The 22,354-nt window shown below is 46.4% G+C and overlaps 1 protein-coding gene across 6 annotated transcripts in view; it reads left to right on the forward strand.

Annotated features, from left to right (window-relative positions):
- The window catches only part of AdamTS-A (ADAM metallopeptidase with thrombospondin type 1 motif A), a 638,686-nt gene that overhangs the window by 446,775 nt on the left and 169,557 nt on the right, over positions 1 to 22,354 (forward strand). For 4 of the 6 annotated variants that reach the window (XM_084579539.1, XM_084579541.1, XM_084579538.1 and 1 more), the window contains exons 5-9: positions 4,812 to 4,895; positions 6,058 to 6,182; positions 7,160 to 7,200; positions 7,632 to 7,737; positions 7,998 to 8,147. In XM_084579539.1, the coding sequence (XP_084435665.1) occupies positions 4,812 to 4,895; positions 6,058 to 6,182; positions 7,160 to 7,200; positions 7,632 to 7,737; positions 7,998 to 8,147 (506 nt within the window). Of the gene's footprint in view, positions 1 to 4,811; positions 4,896 to 6,057; positions 6,183 to 7,159; positions 7,201 to 7,631; positions 7,738 to 7,997; positions 8,148 to 22,354 lie in introns of those variants that run through there. The other 2 variants (XM_084579542.1, XM_084579543.1) reach the window with 2 other exon arrangements.

The following is a 22,354-nucleotide window of genomic DNA, read 5'->3' on the forward strand; positions in this document are numbered from 1 at the left end:
TCATCATCCAACCTCCTGGCGTAAGGGGTATTGCGAAAGCAGCAAGCGCGTCATAAAGAAATTGCAAAAAGCAGTCTCGGAGGTGCAACCCTCTGAGGGATCATGCCTGTCAAGTTCTTCGCATACCGTCCATAAACTCAAAGGGGCGCCATCCAGTTATAATCCTCAGTTCATATTGTAACGCCCGATCACTTCGACGAAGACGACGCTGTGACTCGCACGCGTGCTGGCTCCGCTGCTGTTGCGCTGCCCTGTGCCGTTGCGCTGTTCCAGACGCCCGACACATTCGAAAAAGGCTCGATGGAGCATTGAAATTTTATGCTCCGTGTCATCATAAACTTCGTTTAAACGTGGCTTTCACTCGCAGGTACTTACATTTCATTGGGCATGTGGACTCCCCGGAATGTTCAATGTGTGGCATCCCCGAAACTGTGGACCGTATATTATTGGTGTGCCCTGTGTATGTGTGTGAAAGAAATGTGCTAGCTGCTTCCTTGAAGCGTTTGGACAAGAGGCCTCTGTCGGAGGAACGCTTGTCAGGACAAGGGTGTCCAGGCAGTGCGGACTCTTTGCCGTTTTTTGTGTGCCAGCGGACTTGATTCGCGCTTGTAAAGCAAACTGCCGTACCTGTATATATATTTCATATGCCTTCTCCCACATCGTCGTCCATCATACTGCTTTCTTCTCCCTTTGCTCTTCCCCAGTGCAGAGTAGAAGGCCAGATTTTAATCATTCCGGCCAACCTCTCTGCCTTTCCTTTCAATAAATCCATATGTCTATTATGTTGACCCGAGGTGCTGCCGCTCTGTGCGTCAGAACGTGACATTTATGAAGGCGCAGGGTAAAGATTCTCATGAAGTGCACCCGAAATTCGAGTCCAGTATTTAGTCCTGGCCGCCGGATTTTCTTGGAGCCCGCAGCAGCACCTGAGATCCGGGCTAACCGATGTCAGCAAGGCCAAGCGCCGGAATTCGGACTCCTCACCGAGGGGAAGATGTCCTCCCAGTCGCAACAGCCTGTATCACCAAGTACTGTCGCCCCGTGGCGTGGATGACGTTGAAGACTGGGTCCAGCAATATGAACGGGTGGACGCCAATGCATGCAAAACATTTACTTCTCACTGGAGGCAGAGTACTGGTTCGAGAACCTCACTGACATCTTGGGAGACGTGCAAGAGCGAACACATGTTCGCGAACCGACGACAGCATGCTGAAGAGCTGTTGTATTCAGGGCCCAGCAGAGAGCGTGAGAAACTTCGTTGAGGACCTCCTCCTTTTTCTTGTCCTTCGTCTGCTAGCGCTGTTTTTCGTTATGCTCTACCTCGCGCAGCAACATACATGACCCTAGGGCTACAGAGGAAGAAAAGGTACGTATTTGATTCAAGGTGTAAGAAGTGAAATTTTTGGTGGATCCACCAACTACAGTAGCGAGTTTCATCACCGAAGCGACTACTGTCGAGCCACAAGAAACAACCACTATCAGCGATTGGGCAACTTTCCGGACGTATCGATCCTTACCTCGTCTGGCCCAGGAGGTTTTGGCATCGCCGATATTCGCGAAATCATCTGGGAAGTCGTGCGAGAAGAGCTCAAGAGGGTTTTTCCTGCTTCAGAGCAATGTTCTCCCAACAGCAACTGTTACTACAGCCGTTCGGAAAGAAATGCAACACGCTTCAGAAGTAGTACACACAACCGACGGTGAGCTATGCCCGTCGGCAGTCTCCCCGTGCTGAGGATTCGCTAATGTGCGCCGCAGAATATGTGCACTGAGCCGCGACCGTTGTTTTCACTGCGGTGAGCCGCCCGTATCGAGAACTCTGCCTTGGAGGATTCAACCGACGCGATCCGCGCCCCGTTACGGTGAACAGCCTATCATCGAAGTCCTCCATCGTCGCCGGTGCAAACTTCATGTCCATCGCCGTCACCTCGTTTCCCCTCCCGCCGGCAGAGCCTGTCCCCTCGTCGGGAAAACTGAATGCGCCTGGAGGTGACGTTGCTGAAGTCGGCCAAAACAAAGAGCTTCCATTTACGTTACAACGTAGCGCAACGAACGATTTCACCACTGGATACACAAACGGGTCTCCAAGAAAATAAACGACTGTCCCGAAGTTGCCGCGCTCGTTGACACCGTTGCTGATTATTCGGTATTTAGTGAAGTGACTACCCCGTAGGATGGCCCTCCAATACGAGCTGAGGAGTCGGCGCTCGTCCCGTGTCTTTCTAGTTCTTGTGTACCATTGTTCGCGCTGTTTTACAATTATGAACGTCTACCAACTTGCCCAAATGAACATTCTGCTTATGCACTGCCCGCATCGAAACTCATGGTGAGACCTGCCCCGCGAAATTTGTGATCTTAGAGCATTGCTCTAAAGCTGTTATTTTGGGAATGGACTTTTTTCGTGAGTATGGCGCTGTGGTCGACATGGGGCAGAACAAATTGACACTCCGGACACGTTCTGCATCGCCACTCATGCAGCGAACCGAGCTGTCATCATCATCAACAGCCTGATTATACCCACGGCAGGGCGAAGGCCTCTCCCATATTTCTCCACTTAACCCGGTTCTGTGCTAGCTGCATCCACTTGACCCCTGCGAACTTCTTAATCTCATCCGCCCACCTAACTTTCTGCCGCCCCCTGCTACGCTTTCCTTCCCTTGGAATCCAGTTTGTTACCCTCAGCGACCATCGGTTATCCTCTCTTCGCACTACATGTCCTGCCCATGTCCATTTCTTCTTATTAATTTCCACTAGAATGTCGGTAACTTGAGTTATTTCTCTGACCCACTCTGCACGCTTTCTATGTCTTAATGTTACCCCTACCATTTTTCGTTCCATAGCCCTCTGGGTTGTCCTCAACTTAAGTAGAACTCTCTTGGTTAGCCTCCACGTTTCAGCCCCATAGGTGAGTACAGGCAAGATGCAACTGTTGTATACTTTCCTCTTGAGCGATACCGGTAAGCTGCTAGTCATAATCTGCGAGTGCTTGCCAAATGCGCTCCATCCCAATCTTATTCTTCTTGTTATTTCCTTTTCATGTTCCGGATCTGCGGTTACTACCTGTCCTAAGTAGACATATTCGCCTACTACTTCCAGTATTTCGCTACCTAATGTAAACTGCTGTTCCTTCCCGAGGCTGTTGAACATTACCTTAGTCTTCTGCATATTGATTTTCAAGCCTACCTTTCTACTTTTTCTGTCTAGGTCATCAATCATTATTTGCAGTTCATCTCCCGAGTTGCTTAGCAAGGCAATGTCATCAGCAAATCGCAGATTACTGAGGTATTCTCCATCTACCCTTATCCCTAACTGCTCCCATTCCAAGTCTCTGAACCGAGCTGTGCTTCGAGTAGAATCCGAACATGTAAATTTGCTGCCGCGTCGAGTTTTTCTGCCCGTGAGAGCCGAGACCTCTGTTTGGGGCTTAGAATGGAAGCAAATGTTGAAATGCAGTTCACGAGGGGAGTCGGCGTTGCGAGAGGAATAAGAAACATTAACGAAGGGCGGGCCAACGTCTAGGAGTGAGCCGCAACACCTGACGAAATAAACAGTTATAGCCTATATGAAAGAAAGTAGTGACGTTCACGCGGCTGTTGCATTTTCTGAGCAAGACTTGTCCTCCGGACAAGAAGGCCAGGCCTTGCAACTGAACATAGATAAATAACTGAAGTTGTCCCAACGCGCGATCTTTTTTGGAACTTTTACATCGTTACAATTGTTTTGCCACGACATCGAATCAAATCACAAAACACACAATTAACACATCCGATTCGGCAATCGCCACACCGGGGTTTGGATGGGCTTGCATGGCTGAGTATGCGCGATGTAAAGTGGTCGATAAACACGCCGAGCAGCTGGTTCGCGAGATGATTGAAGCAGCCGAGATAGCAAAGCTTGGAGATGATTGTATCTGTAATTTTGGCGAAACAAAAATGAAATGTAGCTTTTGTATGTAGTACAATGATTCTCGTAGAAGTGATGATACGGGTGGCAGAAGTCACATGTCTGTGTCTCGTGTGGTTTGCAACAGTGTATGTATGCCTCGAAGTAAACTTGTTGAAAGTGAGCGCTCGTTGTGTGTTCTTGCTCTTGAGTCCCGTCTATGTTATTTGCGCTGTTGTCTGAAGTTGAAACCAAAGACGCATTGAAAACTGCACTTAAAAATCTTCGCGCCAGTGCACTCCTTACCGCTTTGAAGGAAGTGTAGTTCTCCGGCGACAAGAAATTTACGTCGATCCACGCATTTTACTTGCGAAATCTGCCGGCGACACCACTTGGTTTTCTTTCGAATTTTTCTATAGCTGCTTCGTTTTCGTCATGGTTCTTTTGACCTCAAGTTCTTCTTGTCAAGTATGTGATAAGGCGGTCCGCGAGCCCAAGATGCTGTACATGGCAGCAGAAACTCTATTGATGAGTTTGATTGATGACCTTGGATGGACTTGAAAAGGGGGAAGAAGGGGGCCTAGTTACGGCACAACTTCTAAGGCAGCTGCAGAATTAATTTCAAATTATTGACGAAAATACGCTTTTGACTGTGTTTGCATACCTAGAAATCTGGCATGAATCGCGTGTTTGTATTTATGGAACCACAAATACCCACAAAAGTTTTTCGGAATGCAGAATCTACGAAAGAGCTTGATTTCGCGCTATACTGTAAGCATATACTGCCCGATTTCAATACCCGCGTAGCTTGTGCACCCGACAATAACTCCTTCAGACGAAATAGGACGCCATTTTGTGTCTCAAGGGCAGCTGCGTCTGCCCACTTTTTGTGACGTTGTACCTGAGGGCGACGCCCGGTCTCTTTGTGCCAGGTAGCACACATTTACAAGGACCCAAGCATCGGAAACCTGCTCAACATCGCCGTCGTCAAGCTGCTCATCATGGAGGAAGACGAGGTGGGTCTCGCCTCCCGTCGTCCATCTTGCCCGTTCGGTGACATCGTTAGCATTAATGTCTACGTAGAAGCTCGTTGCATGTATCGCGAGAATGTAACGACGGAAGGAAGGAAAATAATAGATATGCGCGACGTATATACGAAAAGACACATCTCGAGAACTCGCTCTTCGGCCCAGAAAACAGCATAGCTGGCCTACTTCTGCCTTACTTTATTCACCCTGTCACGAAGTGAATCAGCGGTGCTTGCTTGCAGTGCGCACATCTTTATAGCATTTTTATTTGCCGCGGGCTTTTTAAATCGCTAGCGAATAGTCTGTCCGCGCTTTCTTCGCGTTGAAATATGGGCAAAGTCGGCGCAGAAAAAAAAAAGGAAGAAAAAAGCACAACTTTTTTTGTGGACAGCGACGAAGTCCCGGTAGTGCGCACATGTTTTTCGGCGGGTTCGATCATTTTCGGCCATCTGTCTTATTTTCCTTACTGCTTACCGCCAACCGAGTCCTCAATTTCTCCCGCCCGTCGCCCCGGTGCCACGCAGGCTGAGTTCTCTATTCCGGTCGAAGTCCTTCTTTCGGTCCGATTACTTCCGGCCAGCGCATGTTCATTATCACCAGGAACCGAAGCTAGCCGAGTCAGTCGTTCGTTCGAAGCTAGCTGGCAGTCGTTCGTTCTGGCCTCAGGCGCCCTGACATCTTAATGGCCGTTTGCACCAATAGGCGTCCGCAGTACTGCAGTTGGGTCTTATTTCTGACCGTGCGTGCTTTCCTTAATATCGTAGTTACTGCTCACCCTGCACGTCGTATATATACTGCGCGAATGGTGCTTATTCTAACAGAAGTGAATCAAGAAGTAATTTGGTTTGGGCTAGTTGATTCTGAGGAACACGAAAGCAACAGTACAGCCGCCTGTCCTGTTGTTTTTGTGTTATTTCTTGGTCCGTTTCGCGCCGTCCTCAGAATCAACATCAGCATCAAGAAGTGGACCAATCGGCGCTCTTTCGTTTTCTTTTTCTCTTTTTTGCATGGACGCATATCTCCAGTTACTCAGTTCTTTTATAGTCACGGACAATGTAAGTCGTACAATCTGCCTCGGGCAGATTGTTTCCCGAGTGTATGCCTTGCTGCCTAGCAACGCACAGGAGGCAGGTGTGACTTTTTGGCGCAGGACAACGACATCATCTCGCCCAGCGCATCCTCCACTTTGAAGAACTTCTGCCGCTGGCAGCAACAGCATAACCACCCGGAGGATAGCCACCCGTACCACCACGACACAGCCATCTTGCTCACCAGGTAATTCCCACGCTGCCCTCCAAGGCTGTTTAGACTGCATACTTTACACACAAAAAAACAACGATGATGACTGCCTGTTTCACTTTTGGAACGTCGTTTGTGAAAACAACATAATCTTTTGGTTGGTGTAATACGTGGGCTTTTGTAACGCAATAATCGGCAGCAAGAGTCTACGGGATGCGAGTGGCCAGGGAACAGATTATCGTAATCTGGTCACTTGAAATGTGAAAATTAAGCTATGATCGGAGGCCCACACTATAACCTCCGGTAACGATACCTGCCTGCGAGACAAAGTTATAGAGTACCCCGGAACAGGCGTGCCGCAAACTTTTTGCTGTCGATACATCTACAAGAGCTGTTACATAAATTGTTCTGTTTTTTCTATAAGAAGCAGACGTCATTTCGCGGCCGAGCTACTATGGGTGGAGATCGTCGTTTATGTTAGCAACCGGGCCGAGAATCCACGCACGAATACATGTAACATTGCTTCCGGCCCATGGCATCTGCTACGGTACGTTTTAAACAGCGCACGCTCTCCGCTCGAGACCGCGGTCTCTGGGCGACGGCAGATGGCGCACCCTTGCCCAAAGCCCTGTGTTTTTTTGTTGTTTTTTTCTTACGACTGGAGCACCAACACGGTGTCCTCCCGATACATAGGGTATGGTCAATAAATCATCATAATCACCCTAGAGCCGGGTTCACATGCAAGTGAAAATCGCTAGCGATTTCTGCCGCGGCGGCACAAAAACCTGAGCTGTCGCGGCGGCTAGAGTGGCGAGAGTGACGTAGTTCCAACTTGGACATTTTTCGCGCGCTCTTGTCGCAGCCACTCGCCGCTCAGTTCTCTCAATCACCTCCATGTGAACCGGCCTTAAAGCCCCCGAATAACTTTTGCGCTTGCCGCCAAGTTTGTTGTGTATACAGCGTCCTTAAGTAAGGTTGTTTTGTAACACTTTCTGCATTTCCTTTTCTTGAAGAGAAGACTTATGCAGACTGCCCAAGACATGTGACACACTCGGTGAGTTGGCCTTCATTCCACCCTGTGAGCTAAGGGGCGTCATAGGGGTGGGTTTTAACCGTTAGACTGCCTTCGTTCTTGAAATTGTCTGTACGCCTCAGTTTCAAGGCACATTTGTGTTTCGTTCGAGATGCGAAATCCCGTTTATTTTCTCATTTTGAACGCAAAAGCACTTTTGTAGAGAAGCGCGCCCCTCCTGAATGGCAAATGCTGTCGCACCCTTGAGTAGCAATGTGCTTCATCTCGTTACATCAACCACTGAACGGAACATGTTTCACTTATTATTACGCGTGGGTCCAGCTTTTAAAGTTGAATAAAAAGAAAATCTTTTCAAGCACCGAAGAAATTTTAGCTGAAAAGGCAAAGAAAATGCTAGCCACCAAAATCCTCGCAGCTGTCGCGTAAGCCGAATGGATGTTCTGTTCTGCCAGGGCTGGCCCAGTCTGGCATGATCTGCGACCCGCATGGGAGCTGCGCTGTTGTCGAGGACAACGGCCTTAGTGCAGCGTTCACCATCGCCCACGAGCTGGGACACGTGTGAGTGTTTTTCCGCCCTCTTTATCGCCACTATCTGTTCCTGTGGGCCCTTCTGAACGTTTCTTTCTCACATCAAAAGTATTTATCAGTCTTTGAAACCCGCTTTTCGTGGCATATCTGTCTTCCGTCTTTTTTATGGTTGACCTATCAACTCTGCTAAGTTCACAATGGGCCAATAACTGTCACGAGGTGTTCCCTGCATTTTATAGTAGCCTCATGGGAGGCTGAATATCTGACGATCATCGGGCCCTTGTGCGCAGACTGAACATTCCGCATGACGACGACCAGAAGTGCGCCAAGTACCGACTTGCCAGCCAACCGCTGCACGTGATGGCCCGCATGCTGGACTACAACAGCCACCCCTGGTCATGGTCGGTCTGCAGCCGCCACTATGTCACCACCTTTCTCGAGTGAGTGGAGAAATCAAGTCATTCTCTTCTGAACCATCCTCGGCGTGATTCCGATGGCTATTCCATAAGAGGGTATCATCGTTTTAAGGATCATCTGTCATTGTGCGGATAGTGGCGGTTGTTACGAAGCGGGCTACTGTTCTGTGCATGCTTTTTTATGCTATTTACGGCTAGGAGATATACTTAGAGGCGCTGTACGTCTTGGCTTTAAACGATGCCTTTCGCGACAACCTTGGTGAATCTGTGGCACGTCACTGCCTCAACATGCCTTCATAAATTCTTCTATCTACAAAAACAAGATGTTTCCAAGTTTATTTCAAAAATGCACAGAATAATATATTGCATTTCATATAGCAGTGAATATATGTATATACTCATTCATTTTCCACCCCGATCATTGAGAAAGCTTGCGGTGTTGTACGGGACGACGATTAAAAGTAGAGTTTACAAAGGATGGAGGTCGCGTCAAGGCGTTAAATCCGGTAGTCCAGCTTCGGCGAAGGTCAAGGCAGCAGGGGCGAGATTTCTGTTTGACCTTGTCGATCCGTTATAGCGCTGCTTGCGCCAGAATGATGAGTAGTCGGAACAGAATTCGAGAACCTGCGCTGAACGTGGATTGCGGACGCGAAGGGGGCAACGGCGGCACCTTGTTTTATCAGGTTCGCCCCAAACGCTAGCGTTAACATCTCGCGTAAGGAGGGCGCCTTTTTTTACCACGTTATTTTACCGCATTGATTTATTTCTTGGTCTCGCGCATGCAGCGGTAAACAGCGTCGGAGACTCAACAGATCCGTGCCCATGCCTCTTAGGAGGGTTAATTTGTTGGCTGTGGCTAAAGGTACGTCGGACGGACCCGATCAATGGTTTTAAAGGTACGTCCGACGGACCCGGTGCGTTTTTCTTCGGGATACGACGGACAGATCCGGGAAATATTTTTCAGAGGTACAGCGGATGGACCCGATCGGTAGGGTTCTTCCGACGGACCCAACGCATTTTTCTCCGATATGGGCCTTGGGATCCGTCGGGAAAGCCGGACGGATCCGAGATCCCCAGATGTGGTTGTAGCAACAACATGGTAGCCATATGTAGCCAAATCGAAGTTGGTATGAGGTGTACGTGCGAGGTGCAAGAAGTATGTACTACATACTGCATGCGTGAAATGTGAAATTACAAAGAATAGTACAGTGGCAAGAATAGTGCCTAGAATGGGTGATATACTACGTGATGGCATGATGATAGGTTTACGTGAGTTGGACCGCGTCAGGGTGGCAAGCACGACCAGAGCGCAAGCGCATGTAATCGCGGTGTTGACGGCCAGCCCGCGGCCCGCACGCCCGCTCATTTGGTCCTCGTTATCATGTGGATTAACGTCTACGACGGTCGTTATGTAGTTATGTAGTTTTGATTCTTCAAAGTTTCCTCACTTCCATCTGTGATGAAATGCGTCACGTAACGCATCGCTTTCTGCTCGCATTGAGGTTTGGTGCTGCAAGTTCTACGTAGTACATATACAAGCGGCGCTGAAAAAGCTGGGTGCCGCCGGAGTGTCTCTAGCCCAAGCATCGCGTCATTCGTGTTTGTTGGAGGTGTGGTTTGTGCTTACCGTGAGATGCTGTGATGTACGGATTACATCCTACTAGAGTGCTGTGATGAGTGCGCCGATGTCCGGACGGACATCAGTGTGTCCGTTTATGATCGGCGATGTTGCACGTGCATGTCAGTGTTTATTAGGTGCAGTGGTAATTTATTTACACGCGCTGTGCAACAATCAGACGAAAATAAGTCATCGACAATTTGTTAGCCTGCACTACAGAGCTGAAAACTCGGAAAATGGGAATGCACATGATGCAGTTTTCGCATGTTGGAGTGGACCGAAAAATAAATGCCCAGCCCACACCGCCGGGATGCGCATTACTACAGGTGAAATGGTTCAGGTTTCTGTAAAATAGCTGCCTGCACAGCACCTTCCTAAATGTTCAGGCTTTGTATTATTGTTGAAGGCCACTTTATCATTAATAAAGGAACGAATATGCTTTATGTGTTATTGACTAGTGCTTTTTCAACATATGTTCATTTTTTTTTTTCGTTTTTCCTTAGTTTCCTTTGTTTTTCATGCTAGACAAACACAAATGGTACACTTTTAAACTTGTCAGTCCAAAGCTGAACATGAATATCTGCCATGCATGTGACAGCTTTAATACTAGAAAGGTTGACGTGTATAGCATGTATGTACATGCTGCGACATCTTAGCGGCACGTTCGGCTACTTGCCCCAAGGTCGTGATGTTTAATTCCAGTGATGGCAGTCACACTTTGGTGCAGGTGAAATGCAAATGCTTCTGTTTCCTGCAAGATGTCAATGCAAAGTACAAAGCCCGGGCAGTCAAATTAGTCTGGAGCTCTCCACTACAGTATTGTTCATAGCTACATATGTCACTTTAGGATGTGAAACCCTACTTGCCACAGGTAGGCTGCATTGTTTTTTAGATTTTGTAACCTCTCATCTATGTTTTGCAACATTTGGCTAATTTTAGTTCTCAAACAGTTGTTAAAGATGAAACCGAAGCAGTTCTTGGCATGGTTTCCTGCTTGGAATAATTTGATAATTGCAGTTCTTTCAAATAGCAGGCAGTTGAATTACAGAAATGATGTGGATCGTGCATTTCAGTTCTGACAAATGGAAAGTAACGGTCCCCTCCTTGCATGCATAGGTGCCCTTAGACAAATACATACTCAGGTGTGTGATTGTGACGCATATCAAGGGTCAACAGAAGGCCATGTGGAGCCAGTGTGATATTCTTCATGAAGGCTAAAGTAAAATTGTACAACAGCTGCTGTACCATGCAGAAAAAAATTGATCATTTTTGACCATGAATAGCATCTTACTCAGAGTATGATGTGATATATATCTGGTTTAGCATCCCAAAATAACTGCGGCTATGAGGAACACGATAATTGAGAGCTCCGGTATAATTTCGACCACCTGGGGTTCTTTTACATGCACTGACACCGCACGGTGCATGACGGCCTATTGTTTCGCCTCTATTGAAATGCTCCTGCTCTGGCTGGAACCAAATCTGCATCTTTGGGTTCAGCAGCCAAGCACTCTAACTACTGAGCCAGCACAACAGGGCCAAGTATCAAAATGCATGCCATTACATTTCCTTCTAGCCTGTGGTTTTCTTCACAGAACTAATGTATACAAGGAAAAGTAAATAGCAAGAAAACACTAGTTTTATTGCACATTATATTCACATTTCAGCAAACATTCTCTAGGAAAAAAATTCTCATAATGTTTGCATGGAAACCATGAACATCTTACAAAAACAAAACAATGCACTTACTCCACTCCAATTATTAATGGGCAAGGTTGCATCTATGCTACTGCACTGCACTTATCACAAAACCACAATCGCTTGATGAAACTAACAGAGACAGATGTCGCACACCACAGACTGGTCGTCTTGCAACATATCTCTGCATATGTTGCATTTCAATTTCATGCCTTTCCCCTTAGCTTCAACTGTTGCCAGCATTACTAGTCGCCCATCTTTTCTGAAATTCCTTTTTACGCTGTTGGGATCAGCATCCTTGTTAACGATGGTCTCTGGAATTTTCGATGCTATCATTTTCACATCTTCCTCATCTGGAAGAACGAAGGAAATGACAAGCTTTGAGCGGAAAAAAAATAGGGAAACTCCTAATCTCCACCTGTAAGGGTATGGTGTGCCAGCGTTAATGGTTCTTGTCTGCAGATCCCACTGTGGATTCCCGTTAATTTACATGCCCTTTGCTACAAACATAATTACTAATTCCTTAATTCATGTCTCTGTTATCTCAGATATACTCATTAGCATACGGTCGTAGGCTGCCCTGTTAGGTGACAGACAACCTGGCATAGACCTCTGTAAGCCTCAACCTTACTTAATTGGAGCTGAAACGTCCCAGAACATATTTCAAATATAACTTTGTAAGCTTGAATTAACAGTTCCTGCCATGTCGTGTGGCCTCGTGACATTTGGCTCGTGGCACTTTTGGCTTGTGCACAGGGGTCATCTGTTAAATACTGGTTAACATGCATGAAAAATACATTTTCACACGAACTGGTGGCAAATGGTCAAGTGGTGCACTGCAGATTCTGAAATGTATACCTATATGCATGCAAAGATCGCATCGTCACATAACATGATCAAGAGTTCTATCAGTACCTGTAGTTACCTAGCATTTCAATGCCCATTAAAGGACCACCCACAAACAATGGTTGTTGTTACCACAAGACCTGTTCTAACAGTGTACTGACACCATTCCACTGAGCGATGGACATGTATATGCATACCCTAGATAGCTCATGACTGTGGATCTCATTTATTTTTATGACTTCCAAGGAGTTCCTGTCGTCAGAAACCCTACACTTTATGAAATCGGGACAGTTGTTCTGAAAGGTGATGAAAAGAAATAACCAGGTTACCTTGACGCAATGCTAAATTACAGAGGATGAATATGCTGCATGAAGATACCAAGAAGCTCGTACAAAGAAAAGTGAGAGTGAAATGGCAGGATTTTTTAAACATTGAAATAAACTACAAACTATACTTGTCAAACCTGTCATTAAGGAATGGAAATCATGCAGTAATCAAAAACACAACATGGAGGCCATTTTAGGTCATCTTCACAAAACAGATACCCACACCTCACACAGCTTCATACTTATGAAAGAGGACAAACCAATATGCAAGGAGTGTGGAGATGAACTAACAATAAACCATCTTACACGTGCGCCAGAGTCGAGAAAATAAGAGGAAACATTTTGTACAATTTTGCAACAGATCCCTTTCCATCCCAGCATGATCCTAGGAGAGACGTGCAAATTTCCTGCATTTTTGGTTTCCTAAAATGTTCCTAAACAAGCTACATCCTAAAGAACATTTTAGTCATTACACACAAAATAAATACATTAAACCTTGTTCTTGGTGCATGGCAGCATTAGTGGCTTATGCACCATAAAAATCAACACAATGCTGTAAGGTATACCTTGGTTAGCTATGTTATATGTGACAAGCTTTCGGTTTGGTGTGGTCCTTATTCACGTGAAAGCGCTGTCATGAGGGTCTATGTCCCAGCGATCGGAAAGTGACCTATTCCAATAATTTTACAAACTGAAGGCGATTCTACAGATTTCTAAAGACTGGAGTGCTCAACTGTTTTATCAACGTCCGCCTGCTTTGACAGCCTGGAGTGAAACTGTTGAAGAGAATACAATTTCGAATATTTAACGCATTTCTGAAGGCGTTGCTTTCAATTACGGGGCCCACAAAAACCAGCTGAATGTCAAACGCCGCCTAGGTAGGCTTTCTAGCAAGACAGCGGTGTAGCGTGGAAAATCGCTCCGCCGGTCCATCGCTGGCGCCGCTGACTTGACAGGCGAACTGTTCAAACTTATAGCTACTGACCACTGAATTGCGCATGATCAAGGCAGAATTTCTCTAACACTGAGCACTGGTAGCTATCGATTTCGCGCCCAATATTGTGAAAATCTGTCCTCTCTTCGATCATTGATACGTCCACGGTTGAACATTTATGCGCCTCGGGGTAGGCCAGCCGTTCGAACATGGATGCGTGGTTGTAGCAACGATCACTTGCATGGCGCACTCTGCAAAATTCCAGGAGTCAGCTTCTGCAACGAAATGTGCAGCGCACATTTTCTACCGCGTACCTAAGTCCGGCGATGCATGCTTATCGATCCCGATCGTTTCAAAGCTGCGCTGCCGTTCAGTCGGGTTACGCTAACATCGAGCATGCGGGGGTTTAAACTACATGTACGCAAACTTCAACGACAAGAAAAAGATGCAGGCACTTTAGTCTAGTCTTCCCCTAAATACCAAAGAACATTGCTGTTCACAGGGAATTCGAATCATTCGCGCTTCCGGCTGTGCACTCTTGCGGTGCGGTGCAGTAGGTCTTCGCCTCGACGAGTCGATGTGCAGCTCGCCGCAGTAGCAGCGCAGGCCTCTAGTAGATTCGGCATGTCTTCTGCCACGGCTCTGAGGTAGAATTTAAACGAAGAATTTAGCTAGAAACATCCTGTTTCCTCGGTCTGCATGTGAGGAACGAGCATAATGCCATTTCACATACATACTTTGGACTGCCGAATGTTTTGCACGGCGAGGTGTGTGTGTGTTGTGCCGGCGCTAGATCTTCGGAGGTCGATGCAGGACCTAAGACAGCGTAAATGCTAGGAATAGCTCGCTCGCATTACGGGCAGATCGAGGTGATAGTTAAGTGCGAAGCGAAAGCTACTCATGAATGTGCGTACCTGGATGCCAGCTGGTGGAGCTGGTGCAGTACGTAGCATCACCTGCAGCTATGTGCGTGACAGCGATGCTTGCCGTACACCACCCTAAGCGAAGACCGTGATCTATAGGGTGTTGCACAATTAGACGCGCGCTGTAGAATGCTTCTCCCAGCTAAACCGCGGAATCCTTGCAGTTCAGATTTCGCACAGAAATTACATTTTGTCGCTAGTATTTTTTAATACTAAATTTGTTTAGGGTACTTGCCTGATTCGATCAGAAGAAGTAAAATATTCCCATCGCCAGCGGCGGCGGCGACGCCAGACAAACCGCTGCCCCAGCCATAGAGTTAATACAAAGACTTTGTATTAACTCTATGGCCCCAGCGATGGGACTGGTGGCGCCACCTCATGCTGCTTACAACAACTTTGTAGCAGGAAACATGGCCGGTCTCGAGGGAGAGGGCGCGAAGAGAGAAACGCGCTCTCCCTCGAGACCGGCCGTGCAGGAAAAGAGGGGGCGAATGTTTCTGGCAGAAGGTTTGAGTTGTTGCAAGCAGCATGAGGTGGCGCCACCAGTCCCATCGCTGGGGCAGCGGTTCGTCTGGCGTCGCCGCCGCCGCAGGCGATGGGAATATTTTACTTCTTCTGATCGAATCAGGCAAGTACCCCAAACAAATTTAGTATTAAAAAATACTAGCGACAAAATGCGATTTCTGTGCGAAATCTGAACTGCAAGGATCCCGCGGTTTAGCTGGGAGAAGCATTCTACAGCGCGCGTCTAATTGTGCAACACCTTGTAAGAACGGATGCAGTCTTTGTAGCACCTCATCCGGCTAGGTGATATCATAGAGGATAAGATTCATTCACGCGTAGCAAGCGGAATGTGGCCGCGTTCGACGTGCATATAGCCACGCCGTATCTTTACGAGAATCGAATGGATACGTCGGACGTACCTTTAGACACCGTAATTTGTTTGAAGGTTGTCAGATCCGGCTAACGGCTTGAACGACGTCAGTGTGCAAACTAGTGCAAACGAAGAAATGACCCTTCTCGCACTTCCTTTCTTACATCTAGTGGATAGGACCGGTAATAACATGGATTTTGTCCCATACATAGGACTCAGTATAAATTCACACCGCTTATTATGCGCCAAGTGAAATACCGGTTGTAGTGCGGTTTTGAAATCCGCTCGCTGAGAACAGACATGCGCCGCTCCTTGAGTCTTGACGCGTTGCTCCCGTCTTGCACAAGATTTTCGATACTTTTTGTGATGTCGTGGGCTGCCTCAACAGTGCACTAAAACACTGAGTAAGGATTCCTCAAAAAGGCAAGACTTGTTTTCCAACCAAAAGGAACACCTCGAATTCTTTGTGGGAACAAAAAGTACCAAGCAAACCGCGTGCAGCGCGAAGGTTAGCGCCTTCGCGAAACTGGGCATGCATTGATAACAAGCGCATAGGGGACCCAAGCATTGCAGGGTGGCGCTGCGGCCGCCGTGGTCGGGCAGAGTGCTTTCCTGTAGACTTTCGTGCATGGATGCTTTCGTGTCTTTGCGGCTTCTGCACGCGGAAGCAATTCGCTTTGCGCGCGCCCTGACCTCAGTGCTTTCGGCGCGCTTGGATTTCCGTGCTGACTTTTCAAACTCGCGCTTGGACGAAGTGGTGTTTGAAGCGAGTGTGCAACACTCTTCGATGTGGTTTTAAAAAAAAATAGCCGACAGCGGTGGCTATTTTCGCAGCGCAAATGTCAAAAAGGGAGAGCTGTTAGCCATGTGCATTCTGTTGAGCAGATTGTAGAAGATAACGCTTTTATCGTGAAGGGTGTCGCAGGTCAGCGACCACATCGTGTACGACGTGGGATTTGAGGCAAGTATTTCATTATACCCATTTCATTAAGGCCCAGATGTGCTGTTTAATTTCTGAAGAGCTTGCAGATCTAATCTAGTTGGTGCCTATGAAGTTAATAAAAGATCTTAGGCGCGCTTTGGTATATGCCGATATGTTAATTTTGATGCCGATTGCATACTCAGAACATTTTATGTATTCCACCTGAATAGAATGTGCATTCACATGTATACAAGCTCTGGTTTTGGATAATGCAGTCCACTAGAATATTGTCCTCGTAGAAGAGCGTACTACATGGGGCTGCTTCTTTCGCTAGTTTCAAGAATAGCGCAAGCGTCACACCCGAAGTTGATTAACTAAACGATATATCCAGCAAATCCGGAATATGTGACAGTGGGAAATGGGATGGTAGGAGATGCCATCACTTCCTTCAGTGCCTTGATTTTGCTCTCAGATGAAACGTCTGTCTTGACAATGTAGTTATGTGCCGCTAGCTGTTACGGCCCTCGTATATCTAGCATACTTAGGACAGGTAGTAACCGCAGATCCAGGCCATGAAAAGGAAATATCAAGAAGAATAAGATTGGGATGGAGCGCATTTGGCAAGCACTCGCAGATTATGACTAGCAGCTTACCGGTATCGCTCAAGAGGAAAGTGTACAACAGTTGCATCTTGCCTGTACTCACCTATGGGGCTGAAACGTGGAGGCTAACCAAGAGAGTTCTACTTAAATTGAGGACAACCCAGAGGGCTATGGAACGAAAAATGGTAGGGGTAACATTAAGAGATAGAAAGCGTGCAGAGTGGGTCAGAGAAATAACTCAAGTTAATGACATTCTAGTGGAAATTAAGAAGAAGAAATGGACATTGGCAGGACATGTAGTGCGAAGAGAGGATAACCGATGGTCGCTGAGGGTAACAAACTGGATTCCAAGGGAAGGAAAGCGTAGCAGGGGGAGGCAGAAAGTTAGGTGGGCGGATGAGATTAAGAAGTTCGCAGGGGTCAAGTGGATGCAGCTAGCACAGAATCGGGTTGAGTGGAAAAATATGGGAGAGGCCTTCGCCCTGCAGTGGGTATAATCAGGCTGATGATGATGATGATATCTAGCATATGTCATTCCCTTCCGCACATTAACCTTACTTTCCCGAAGAGAGCCTCAATGGGTCGCTATATAAGGCTTTAAATGAGTCTTCAGTGAGAGTGTCCTTCTTTAACGCTTTAGAAGTTTCTTGCATACTTTCGATATAGCAGGTGAACTCATTTGTAAGTCACTGCATCGAGTATCACCTTCATCATTTATTGGCCTCTTTTTACTACTTCGAGCACAAGTGGTGTCATGAATATCAAACCATTTTTTATTGTTTTCATAATAAGCTTAATATCTAAAAAAATTCATTAAAACAATGTTTATTTGCAAAATTAAAAAATGTTTATAATACCACACATTGGCTAATATAGAATGTAATAAGATTTAAAACTCAACCCTACAACGTTTACTTTGACTGTTATACTAATACTTTATATCATGCAAGCTTTTTGCAATTTCCATTACATTTTTATGAAATTATTTTCATCTTCGGTGCTACATGAAGGGTTTCGCATCTTGCGCTGAAAGACAGTTTTGCTGTTGCAGAATAGTTGCTGTCATGTTAGCCTTGAAGAAGCTTCGATGTGATCACTGCTCATTCAGTTTTTTTTTTTTTTTTGTTCCTACATTCTTGTACAAGCTTGGGAAAAATTCGGATTAATGTGGACCAAAGTAGCTACCATGCCGCAATGTATGCCATGCTTGTCGAATGTTTGCTGAACGACAGTGTTTTTTATATCCGTTCACATGTGTAGTATGTTGACGACATGCCGCTGCAGCATCTATTTTCTGTGTGCTTTTTAGTTTCGGGGCTGCACTTGCCACGAAACTCGCGAGTGACAGCGCGAAACCAGGCAAAAGCCACCCGCCGCCGCTGAAGCAGACGCGGAGCGGTCAGCAGGTCGCACCCCTTGCGGCGGCGGAGAGCGCAACTCAAGGAGAAACATTCCGTAAAACACGTTGTTGGGCTAGTTGGTGCATTGCATGAAGTAAGACTAACCGGCCAAGAAGACGCACACAGGAAAAATCGACACAGAAAAAAAGAGGCTGGACTACCAACTGAACTTATTAGCAAGAACGGGGCTCAAATATATAGAGGCGCTCAGTCACATGACCTTTCCACAATCGCCATCACATCCTTCCGTCGTGGTACCACAATTCACTTTCATCGTAACTCCTTTATCGTACCTACGCTTACCCAGTAATCACTACATACATATAAAACTATAAAACAACACTATCTATGCAAAGCTGCGTCAGGAGGAACTAAAGTCATACACAATACACACTTTCACATACAAACATTACAAACATTTTTGCGCGCGGGTATTAAACCATGAACCAACGCCATGATAACGGGCACACACATATCTAACAAGGCCTGGTGATTACAAAACAGATTGAATGAACCTGATTTCCTTACTTAGTAAGGCAACAGAACAATCACTACAGCATGCATCTCCTTTCTGTGTTATCATAAATGCTTCAAGAACTTCACGCGCTATTTTGTCGCGACTTCTGCCGAGAATCTTAATGCCGTCAAGCACCGGCTCACATCTGCACTCTTTACAGTGAAGGGGCAAATTAGACCCGGTTCCATTCCTTAGGGAATTCGAGTGCTCCAGTGCTCTGTCGTTAATACAACGACCCGTCTGGCCTATATAGACCTTGCCGCAGGTCAGTGGTACTTCATACACCACACCGACCACACATTCCACAAAGGGTTGGCCATGCCTCTTTTCGCACTGGGGCTTCTTTTTCCGCCCGATGCGTGCGCACAAACCGCTCAGCTTTCTCGGGGCTGAGAATACGACAGGCACATCATACCTGGCTGCAACCTTTTTCAGGCTGTGGGCGACACGATACGTATAAGGGACCACCTGTGGTCTCCCTTTTCGAGGCTTAGCGGTGGAGCTTTTCTTGCCTTTCATTTTTTGTAACAGGGTCTCTGCTACTGCAGACACAACAGAGCACGGGAAGCCTGCTTTTTGAAGTCTGTTAAATCTGATTATTAAAACTTACTTCCATCATGTGAGCGCAGGACTTGATCAGCGCCGATTCCGAGCAAAGAGAAGCGATCGCCCTTTTTACTGTCTTAGAATGTGATGAAGCGTAAGGCAGCAATTCTTTCTTAGCTCTGGGGAAATACATCCAACAGGCACGTCCTTTTGAAAAGCTGATGTTAATATCTAAAAATTGCAGGCAATTGTTCTCCGGTATCTCATGGGTGAAAGTAAGGCCTTTTCCTTGTTGTCCAAACAGGCTTAAGATTCCTTCTACCCTACTGGCATGCGTCAAGTTACGGTTAGTCTTTAAAATCACCAGAAAGTTGTCAACATACCTAAAAATTCGCAGTACAGAGCCGTTGTCAATAGAATGTGCTAAGGCACGGTCAATAGAAGACAAAAATATATTACATAGCACTGGGGCGACACAGGAACCTATGCAAATTCCCCTTTTTTGAATGAAAATCTTTGTTCCAAGCAGGAAACTTTCCACACTAATACCTGATGAATTCTGAAAGGCTGTAACCCCATTAAAATCAATACACTCACGTACGGCCTCAAACAGTTCTGCATGCGGGACGGAATAAAATAAATCTTGAACATCAATGGAGAACATGAACCCGATGTCCTTCTGCTCTTTTAAATAGGCAGTCACATCTGTCGCATTCTTGGTAGCGAAGGGATCATTAGTAATAAGTTTGTTTAAGTTTACAAGAAGAAATCGGCTAATTTGCTGTTGCCATGAGCCGCGCTCGCTGACAATACATCTGAAAGGCATTTCGGGTTTGTGCGTTTTAACGGAAAAAAATATCTCCAGGTGACCCTTTTTACATTTGCTAATGCCATTCCCATTCCCATTCCCATTGTTCCCGCGGCGATTGAGAAGGCCGTAAGAAAGAGCGCGCGCTCTCCCTCGAGACCGGCCGTGAGTCGCGCTGCATGCGATATGCTGAAAGTTATATAAGTGTGCAGCGGACATAGTGGGTTGCTTTTATAGTGCCTAGAATATAAAGCCGGTCATGACTCTCTGGCGTGTCTGCGTAAACTGTCATCTTCAGAAGGGTTATGATGGTTTCATCACTAATAGTTAATCAATCAGTAGCGTACGAGTATTAGTTAGACAACAGGGTCTTGAAGATGAAATTGAGGGGCTTTACTTGAAGACGCTGTCTGCCCTTCCACTTACCTCTATCCGGCCCGCACAACGAGCTACCCTCACGTTTTTCTCCCGTAGCCCGGTGACAATGAACCACGTCAAATCGGTCAAATTTCCAGGAAGCTCGACTCACGGGCACGTGCTCACGCGCAGTACGCTACGCAAACACGATCCAACACCACGGCGCGAAAAATAAACTGCATTAATATGCAACTCAATTACTGGATATTTCGATTATTTATTTTCTTACGGCAATTTAAATTTCGCACCGTTACATTTTTGCAATAGCATATATTCATGTATTCGACAATTTGAACATGTCAATCAAATCTACATGGTATTTACCAACGGAATTCGGCAGCAAAAGAAAAAAAAAAGTTTAGTAGGCCGGCGCGGTAACATTCACATTTGGCTAGTGCGCGCTCCTGAAATTGCGGCGAACCGCTAGAAACACAATCTAGATGTGCCAGCAGAACAGATGTTTCATTAGTGCGAATCAAAATTTAAAGTAAAAATCTGCTGAACTATGCGTGTGCACTGAAAGTCACATTATAACGTCGAAGTTGTGTACACTGTGTGATATCTTCACGACCACACAAAGGTAAGGTCATGAGGATATCCACTAAAAGATGATCTTTTAATAATGGACATATGGACATCTCATGGGTGTACAAAAATGACGTTTGTTATTGAGACCTTTTGTGAAGATCCGATGGATATTGCTGGTTGTGTGGGATTATAGAAACTCGTGTAAATGGTTTTCTGTGAGGAGCCGGAGCAGGCTCCCGCGCTCAGCGTTGTCGGTGAGCCATTTAGAAAAGTTCTCTTCCCTTGTTGTGGTTAGTCCCACTTCGTGCAGAATCTGTGTCCTTGATGCCCTTGTCCCTGCACAGGTCCATAGCAGGTGGCGAACATCCACTTCTGCAGCTGGTCTGGAACATTTCGGGAATGTGTTTGGTCCGATGTCTGTTTAAGATTCCCATCAGCATGTTGAGACATCTTAAACGCATTTTCAACAGAAACAGCGCGTTAAAACAGGACAGAGAAAGAATACAACACACTTAAACGAAATCTTAAACGCACGCACTGCACATGCAGTGTCCTCGCACAAACCTCAACTGACATCTGTAGCCACAACTGCGCACACGCAATGTCACAATTGCGCAATGGGCTTTCGACTCTCAGCCCTTTAGATCGTCAAAGTGCCCCCTAAATTTGTTTTGTTCATTGATTAATAAGGCATTTTTGAAAAGGAAGCTACTCATGTGGCATGCATTTTAGACCTGAAAAATAATGTTTCGGTTATAGTACTTATAGTGCGACCTACGTTATAAGTGGTCTACGCTTGCTTGCACGCCATGCAGACTTTGCGGGCACAGGTGGCACACGTGTCAACTTGTTGTTTTCGGAGTGTATGGGCGCAATAAGCGATCAACTCCTTTCAGGTTGGACTGCTAAGGGGGCAATTCCTCTGAACCTCCCGCGATGTGTTGCTCAAGTTCCCCGGATGCAGAATGGAAAGAGTATCAGCTATGCATAGAGCGGGGAAACGCATTTCCACCGAAAAAGGGATCTCTTTGCCTCTCGTTTTGTGGCGACTTGTAGGGACTCCACGCTGTGCCAACCTTTGTGCAAGTCATTAAGCATTTCAGCAAATGCATGGTCAGCGTTTCCCGGCACTTGACCGCCCACACTGGAAATAGCTCCAAGGCCCAGAAAGACTGCAGCGTTTGGTCCGCGGCTCGAGCTTCTGTGGTTATACAGAGATGACTGGGGCACTGCGGAAGCTTAGTAAACACGCTGCATGAAAAGCGACGTGGG

The sequence above is a fragment of the Amblyomma maculatum genome, chromosome 9 (assembly GCF_055883805.1).
Source record: "Amblyomma maculatum isolate TAMU_Amacu chromosome 9, ASM5588380v1, whole genome shotgun sequence".
Taxonomy (NCBI): domain Eukaryota; kingdom Metazoa; phylum Arthropoda; class Arachnida; order Ixodida; family Ixodidae; genus Amblyomma; species Amblyomma maculatum.